The following is a 9218-nucleotide window of genomic DNA, read 5'->3' as shown; positions in this document are numbered from 1 at the left end:
TCAACTAGTCTTTGACATAATTTGGAGATGGTAGATAATTTCTGAAAAAAGAGGATGCTTGAGCACATCAAGTTTGTAATGTTGCAATTGACTTCTCAAATGATGTATCTCTTGCTTCGTTAAGTCTCCACAATAAAACTTTTCTGTGAGTTTGCAAATGCCATCAATGCAGAAGGACTTAAAAGCATCTTTCGGATCCAAAGTGGAACTAAGATAAAGAAGCTCTATTGTTTCTTCTGGAAATCTGTTCTTTAATTCCACCAACTGGTAATCTATTACAGCATTAAATAACTCAACACGGTAGTGATGCTCAACTGTAATGTAATCTTTCTGATGGCAAGAATGACATGTACCCACCATGTGTCGAACACCCATATTAGGCATATTAATGTCATGTTTTTTGCAAAACAAAATCATATCGCTAAGGAAAGCGTCCCAAGAAGATCCTCTTAATTCTTGGAGAAGTGCTTTCGTACTGGAGACTAAGCTGATAGCATTTAAAATGTCTTGGGACTCTTCTTGCAGGGCTTTACACAAGACATTATTAATTCCCATAGTCTTATACAATAAATGAAAAAGAAAGACAAACTCAAAACTTTTCATTGCAAGAATAGCACATTTAGCTTCTCCACGCATAGAGTTGCTTGACACGTTCTTCATGACACTTTCAAGAACTATACAAATTGAATCAAACATCTCTTTTAGGCTACAAACCGAAGCAAAATGAGAACTCCATCTAGTATCTCCTACTCGTTGCAAAGTAGAAACTTGATTCGCTCTTTTTCCAGTAACAAATTCACCACTAGCTACCAGCTTATCAATTTCATTTTTCCGAGTATCTTCCAACTCCCTGTTTTTTTTTAGCTAACATGAAGATTAACAATGGAAGCCAACTTGGAAAAAAAAACAACCAAACATCATAAACATCTTTAGAAGCCGCAACTAGAGCAAGTTGTAGATGATGTGCAAAACAATGCACATAATATACATATGGACACTCCTTCATCAACAATGCCTGTAATCCATTCCATTGGCCACGCATATTGCTAGCACCATCATAACCTTGACCTCTCATATTTATAATATACAAATTATGGCGAGCAAGGATATTGTATATCGCTTCTTTCAAAGTTAAAGCGTAAGTGTCTTTAATACCAACAATACCAAGAAAATGCTCTCTAACAAAACCACCTCTATCAACAAATCTTAGGACAATCGCCATTTGCTCCTTGTTTGATTTATCTTGTGCTTCATCAATAATGACATAAAATTTTGCATCACCAATTTCCTCATGAATTCTCTCTCACTTTATCGTCATAAATATGCAAAAGTGTCTTTTGAATTGAATGTGAGGTATGTGTGGCATTTCTCAGAGCATCTTTTAATAATTTTGCAGCCTTGTCATTCAACATCGCTGCAAATCCCAACACTCCCTTGAAATTTCCACCATTTTTTGACTTTTTGGACTTGTCATGGCCTCTAAAAGAAATCCCTTGTAGTGCAAGAAATTGAATACACTGAAGAATAGCTTTAACTAGCAAACGATTCTTAACAACCTCTTCTTCAGATAATGTATTTAACACATTATCTATATGTCGAGAAGGATTCATGAAATTTTCACAAGCTATCATCGCCGACCTATGAGGTGAGTGTAGACCTCCTTCATGTTGCAAAAAGGAACACTTCTTTCCATTATTAATCTTCTTCCAACATTTAAAACCTTCAACGGTGAATGCAGGACGCTTCGGTGGATTTGTTTCAAATATAAAACATGGAAAACAATAAGCTCTATCCGTATGGAGTGAGTACTCTAGCTAAGGAAAGAGTGTGAACCAAGAGGAGTTGAACCGGCGAGTTTGCTTTCCGAATATGGTGGATGGATACTCTTTCTCATTGAGCTCAAGTAGCCAACGCCCCTTTCCAAGAAAAGCTCGTAGAACATCATCTTGTTGATTAATCGGGTAATTATATATTGGAGTACGTTTACCCGGATCACGTTCAAATAAAGATGTGGAGTCAAACTTCTTCAACACTAACTCTTTGGGCTTGAGGAGAAGGTTCAACTTGCTCAATTTCAACAACTTGAAATTGTGAAGGAGGTTGGCCATCTCTATCAAGTCTTGAAATATCAAGATTAGATGTAGAAGTTACATCATTTCCCGGGGTGGCATATTTGGGTTTAAAGAAGGAAAACATGGTTTTCATTTTCTTATGAGCTTGATGTTCAGACATTCTTACCTAAGATAAATCATAATAATTTTATAATCAATAGTTTGCTTTATACTAAAAAACAAAAAAAAATCACAATAATAACTACAATAATATTCAACTAATTAAATAAGACCAAAAATTAAATGACAATCTAATACTCTAATATAAACTACAAGTTAACAAGGTAATAAGTCAAGTAGTTGAGTAGAGAACACATTAGTATTTGAAAATTGGAAAACAAAAACGAAATAAAAAAATATAGGCATAATGCAAAACAATTTACCTTAGGTAATGAATAGGGAATAAAATGATAAATGGATTGGGCCTTGGCGGAACTGGAACTGCGGAAGAAGTACAGTGAAAACCAAAAAGTGCTTTTTTGTTTTTTGTTTTTTTTTTGTTTTTTGTTTTTTGTTTTTTTTTTTTTTTTTTTGTTTGTTTGTTTGTTTTTTTTTTGGGAGAAACGTGGGCCACAGGCCACTGGGGCGGGATTGTGACTTGTGAGAAACAAGTCAGGCTGGCTGTCTGGGATTGTGACTTGTGAGAAACGAGTCAGTTTGGGATTCATTTTTTTTTTCTCTACTAACAGTCCATGCATGTTCATACTTTATGGTGAGTAGATGATATCCACAAAAATTAGGTTTGAATTCATTTTATAGGTGAAGTTTTACTTACATACTTATTTTAACTTAAAATAAGTATGTACTTCTAAGATCCGGCCTATATATATATAGGTCCTTTTAGGAGCCGGGATATATATATATACCAAATCTAAAACACCCACAACTTCACCTACAAAATGATTTAAAACCTAATCTTTTGTGCATATGATCTACTAACCATAAAGAACATCTCTACAAAAATTCAACTCGTTTGATATCCTCTAACTTAGATAAAATTGTTTTCCACTTTTGAAAATATATATAAATATCCATAAATGTCTAGTTTTTGCAATCATCTTTTACCAATGCTAAAAATTGTCAAACGAGTTGAATTTTTGTAGAGATGTTCTTTATGGTCAGTAAATCATATGCACAAAAGATTAGGTTATAAATCATTTTGTAGGTGAAGTTGTGGGTGTTTTAGATTTGGTACTTATTTAAGGTCCTTTTAGGAGCCGGGCTATATATATATATATAGCTATATATATATATATATAGCCCGGATCTTAGAAGTACATACTTATTTTAAGTTAAAATAAGTATGTAAGTAAAACTTCACCTATAAATTGAATTCAAACCTAATTTTTGTGGATATCATCTACTCACCATAAACATCATCTCTACAAAATTTCAACTCATTTGGAAATACCTAACTTACGCAAAAGATGATTGCAAAAAAACTATTTTCTGGACCGTTAGATTTCTTTTTAAAGATGACAATAATTTTAGCTAGTTTAGAGATTTCCAAATGAGCTCAAATTTTGTGGAGATGATCTTTATGGTATGTAGGTAATGCCCACAAAAAATTAAAATTGAATTCATTTTATAGGTAATGTTTTACTTAAGTACTTATTTTAACTTTAAAATAAGTATGTACTTCTAAGATCGGGCATGTATATATATATTAGTTACTTAGTTGAGCTTAGCAAGGACCACAATCACCACATATACTATATTATCTACAAAAAAAAACCTTTTTATATTGCAATTATCTACTAGTAGAAGCCTTCTTATATTGCAAATTGACCATGAGATCGAATTGATTACCCAGTGGAACATGAATCATTTCACTGCGAAACAAATATCAAGTGATTCTTATGATGACGTAGATTCTTAACTTAGATGTTGCAGTTTAAACATTCCATCTGATAAATTTTAAACCGAGCTTGCAATGACATCCAAGTCTATAGTTGCTGTCTTATTTACATTGCAGAGCTCTGCACTCAGACCTAAAACAAGATCAAGTCCCAATCTTCTATATACTATTCTTATGTGTTGTGAGGTCTTAGTTTTAGTTCTTTGAAAGTTTATTTAATGATGATTTATGATTCTCTAATGCCCTCGAATCGAATCATTTCTTGAACCACAAAATGGAGCAATGGGGGTCTTCCCATCTGTTCCTAATGATCTAAAGATGAGTATATTGACATAATAGAACATGTACACAAAAGTTACTATTTTACCAATTTAGAAATTCATCATAATATATTAATGGGTTAACGAATAAACCCCCCCCCCCCCGATACACACAAAAAATACACGATCAACCCTAGTTGACTTTATTTTTTGTGTACTTATGGGAGACCCTAATTTCCCCATCTAGTAAAGAGGGGAAATCCTAATTGGCTCATCTGGGGGTATTATTAGTTAACCCTATATTAATATATACATGTAGTCTCCCTCTGTCTAAGCTTAGGCAAGTAAGATTTTTTTTTTCATATGTTTATGATTATGTTGGTTTGACTAATCTTCTTCATGCACTAAAGCTTCCCTTAAACTCATATACAATTTTATTATATGCAAGAGAGAATATTTTCCTATTATTATTTACACCAATACACACAATAGAGTTTCAGCAAAGATAGAGAGTGGACACAAAGAAAGGGTGGTAGTAAAAGAAAGATTGGTCGTGTTTACTATGCTCAGCCTACATCAGGAGAGATTTCACCGGCAGATGTTGCTTAATATTGTCAAAGGTGCTAGAAGTTTCGAAGAAATCAGAACAGTAAATGGGACTCTTATCCTACGTTCAAAGCAGCGTGTTAGGTAACTTATAAAATGTTCTAATATTACTTATTTTAATTTTTTAATCTTTTAATATATCATTATCATTTTTGCAATAGTGTTTAATTCATTAATTTACTTCTAATTAATGCCTTTCAGGGCATGGCAGTGTCACTATAACTATTTTTTTCTAGGGTTAGTTAGACTTACCCCCCTATTACTAGTTGCAATTAGTGATACCCCCTATTTGAGTGATCCAACGGTCAGATTTCTTTGAAAAAAAAAAAAAAAAAAATCGTCGCCTCGCCGTTAGATCTTGCAATTGGGGGGGGGGTATCACTAATATTTTTGAAAATAGGGGTAACACTAATTGCAACTAGTAATGGGGGGGTAAGTCTAACTAACCCTTTTTTCTATGACTTAAAACTAACAATCATCATGAGTAAGACACATGACTTCTTTAACTTCATCTACCAAATATTGTATGTAAGATTCTCACCAACTTTTGTAGCCCCGATCAGCCAACCAATAGATTCGCCCTGTCCATACCTCCATATATTTACTAATACTTAGTTGATCTTAGCAAAGACCACAATCACCACATATACTATATTATCTACTAAAAAACACCTTCTTATATTGCAATTATCTACTAGTAGAAGCATTCTTATATTGCGAAAGGACCATGAGATCGAATACCCAGTGGAACATGAATCATTTCATTGAGAAACAAATATCAAGTGATTCTTATGATGCCATAGATTCTTAACTTAGATGTTGCAATTTAAACATTCCATCTGATAAATTTTAAACCGAGCTTGCAATGACATCCAAGTCTATAGTTGTTATCTTATTTACATTGCAGAGCTCTGCACTCAGACCTAAAACAAGATCAAGTCCCAATCTTCTATATACTATTCTTCTTTGTTATGAGGTCTTAGTTTTAGTTCTTTGAAATTTTTTTTAATGGTGATCTATGATTCTCTAATGCCCTCGAATCGAATCATTTCTTGAACCACAAAAGGGAGCAACGAGGTCTTCCCATTTGTTCCTAATAATCTAAAGATGAGTATATTGCCATAATAGAACATGTACACAGAAGTTACTATTTTACAAATTTAGAAATTCATCATAATATATTAATGGGTTAATGAATATTAACCCCCTTCACCCCTAGATGGGAAATTAGGGTCTCCCCAAATACACACAAAAAAACACGGTCAACCCAAGTTGACTTTTATTTTGTGTGTACTTAGGAGGGAGACCCTAATTTCCACATCTAAGAAAGGGGAAATCCTAATTGGCTCATCCAGTCGGGGGGGGGGGGGGTAATACAAGTTAACCCTATATTAATATATACATGTAGTCCCCCTCTGTGTACGCTTAGGCCTTAGGCAATTAAGATATTTTTTTCATATGTTTATGATTATGTTGGTTTGAATAATCTTCTTCATGCACCAAAGCTTCCCTTAAATTCATATTTACACAAATACACACAATAGAGTTTCAGAAAGAGTGGACTCCAATACACACAATAGAGTTTCAGCAAAGATAGAGAGTGGACTCCAAGAAAAGGTGGTAGTAAAAGAAAGATTGGCCATGTTTACTATGCTCAACCTACATCAAGAGAGATTTCACCGGCGGATGTTGCTTAATATTGTCAAAGGTGCTAGAAGTTTCGAAGAAATCAGAACAGTAAATGGGACTCTTATCCTACATTCAAAGCAACGTGTTAGGTAACTTATAAAATGTTCTAATATTACTTATTTTAATTTTTTAATCTTTTAATATATCATTATCATTTTTGCAATAGTGTTTAATTCATTAATTTACTTCTAATTAATGCCTTCCAGGGCATGGCAGTGTTACTATAAGTATTTTTTTCTATGACTTAAAACAGACAATCATCATGAGTAAGACACATGACTTCTTTAACTTCATCTACCAAATACTATATGTAAGGCTCTCACCAACTTTTGTAGCCTCGATCAGCCAACCTATAGATCCGCCCTGTCTATACCTCTATATATTTACTAATACTTAGTTGAGCTTAGAAAGGACCACAATCACCACATATACTATATTATTTACTAAAAAACACCATCTTATATTGCAATTATCTACTAGTAGAAGCCTTCTTATATTGCAAATGGACCATGAGATCGAATACCTAGTGGAACATGAATCATTTCACTGCGAAACAAATATCAAGTGATTCTTATGATACCGTAGATTCTTAACTTAGATGTTGCAGTTTAAACATTCCATCTGATAAATTTTAAACTGAGCTTGCAATGACATCCAAGTCTATAGTTGTTGTCTTATTTACATTGCAGAGCTCTGCACTCAGACCTAAAACAAGATCAAGTCCCAATCTTCTATATACTATTCTTCTTTGTTGTGAGGTCTTAGTTTTAGTTCTTTGAAAGTTTTTTTAATGGTGATCTATGATTCTCTAATGCCCTCGAATCGAATCATTTCTTGAACCACAAAATGGAGCAATGGGGTCTTCCTATCTGTTCCTAATGATCTAAAGATGAGTATATTGACATAATAGAACATGTACACAGAAGTTACTATTTTACAAATTTAGAAATTCATCATAATATATTAATGGGTTAACGAATACCCCCTAGATGGTAAATTAGGGTCTCCCCCCCAAATACACACAAAGAAAATACGATCAACCGAAGTTGACTTTTTTTTTTGTGGGAACTTAGGGGGGAGGCCCTAATTTCCCCATCTAGTATAGGGGAAATCCTAATTGGCTTGGCTCATCTAGGTGGGGTTAGCCCTATATTAATATATACATGTAGTCTCCCTCTGTCTAGGCTTAGGCAAGTAAGATTTTTTTTTTCATATGTTTATGATTATGTTGGTTTGACTAATCTTCATCATGCACCAAAGCTTCCCTTAAACTCATATACAATTTTATTATATGCAAGAGAGAATATTTTCCTATTATTATTTACACCAATACACACAATAGAGTTTCAGCAAAGATAGAGAGTGGACACCAAGAAAGGGTGGTAGTAAAAGAAAGATTGGCCGTGTTTACTATGCTCAGCCTACATCAGGAGAGATTTCACCGGCGGATGTTGCTTAATATTGTCAAAGGTGCTAGAAGTTTCGAAGAAATCAGAACAGTAAATGGGACTTTTATCCTACGTTCAAAGCAGCGTGTTAGGTAACTTATAAAATGTTCTAATATTACTTATTTTATTTTTTTAATCTTTTAATATATCATTATCATTTCTGCAATAGTGTTTAATTCATTAATTTACTTCAAATTAATGCCTTCCAGGGTATGGTAGTGTCACTATAAGTATTTTTTCTATGACTTAAAAAATGACAATCATCATGAGTAAGACACACGATTTCTTTAACTTCATCTACGAGATATTGTATGTAAGGCTCTCACAAACTTTTTTTTTAGATAAAGAGAATGCTAAAATTTCGTGTAGTCTATTGTGAATTATTATTTTAGACTGTTGTAGAATCTTTACTTAGTACAGCTCCAAAATATACTTCTCTGACTCTCCAAAAATAATGATGAAAATTCCAAAAGAACTTTTTATTTGCATATCTATAGTAACTGAAAAATCACTTCTTCACTGTTGAATTAAATTATTAGAAATTGCATCATCCTAAGTCGTACTATACTAATACGTTTGCTTTAAACCTACTTTTTGACCACCTACCACGACCAATTTTCACACATGGACAACTATATGAGGCAGTTTCAAGAACAACATCTAGACATGGATTAAAATTTCAAATTAAAAGGGAAGACGATGAGCCAAAAGGACATACACAGAACATTGTGTATAATGCAGTTTTTCAAGCAATTTGAGTAAGGTATTGGACTGTACACTCAAATGAGATAGACATTTATAAGTTTATAGCAAATTAAAGTTTTATTTATCCTAAAGTTACTTATGCTTATCATTCTTGCAGTAAAGGACTTACCCACAAAATATGTGTGCAAGTTTTCACAAAGATACTCTGGACATATGCTGGAATGAGGAACTTATAATACTGCCTAAGACGTGTTGCAGAGAGAAGATATTATCTCCATTTCCTGTGATACAGTTAAGAGAAACAATTAGTACTCACACGGTTCTGCAAGTGCCGCAAAGAATGATCTAATTCATTAACTCATCTCATCAATCTCTTATTCCATGTGTTACCGTTTAAAAAAAAAAGTAGGGCTCCAAAAATCAGGGTCATATAACGGTGTTTATTTTGTTCTTCCTGCTAGGTACAACATTTCTCTCTTCATTTCTCTTAAACAAAACTTCTATATATAGGACAAACAAAAATATATCTCACATCATGATT

The 9218-nt window shown here is 33.3% G+C and overlaps 1 protein-coding gene across 1 annotated transcript; it reads right to left on the bottom strand.

Annotated features, from left to right (window-relative positions):
* On the bottom strand, positions 1 to 1222 carry LOC147518719 (uncharacterized). The gene is made up of 2 exons (XM_086593990.1): positions 912 to 1222; positions 1 to 850 (listed from the first exon to the last, which is right to left on the bottom strand). The coding sequence occupies exons 1-2, from the start codon at positions 1220 to 1222 to the stop codon at positions 1 to 3; spliced, it is 1161 nt and encodes a 386-aa protein (XP_086450116.1).
* Between the last annotated feature and the right edge of the window lie 7996 nt (positions 1223 to 9218).

The sequence above is a fragment of the Coptis chinensis genome, chromosome 2, assembly GCF_015680905.1.
Source record: "Coptis chinensis isolate HL-2020 chromosome 2, ASM1568090v1, whole genome shotgun sequence".
Classification (NCBI taxonomy): Eukaryota; Viridiplantae; Streptophyta; class Magnoliopsida; order Ranunculales; family Ranunculaceae; genus Coptis; species Coptis chinensis.
Note: the sequence above shows the minus strand (reverse complement) of the source record. Positions and strands in the feature narration are given on the sequence as shown.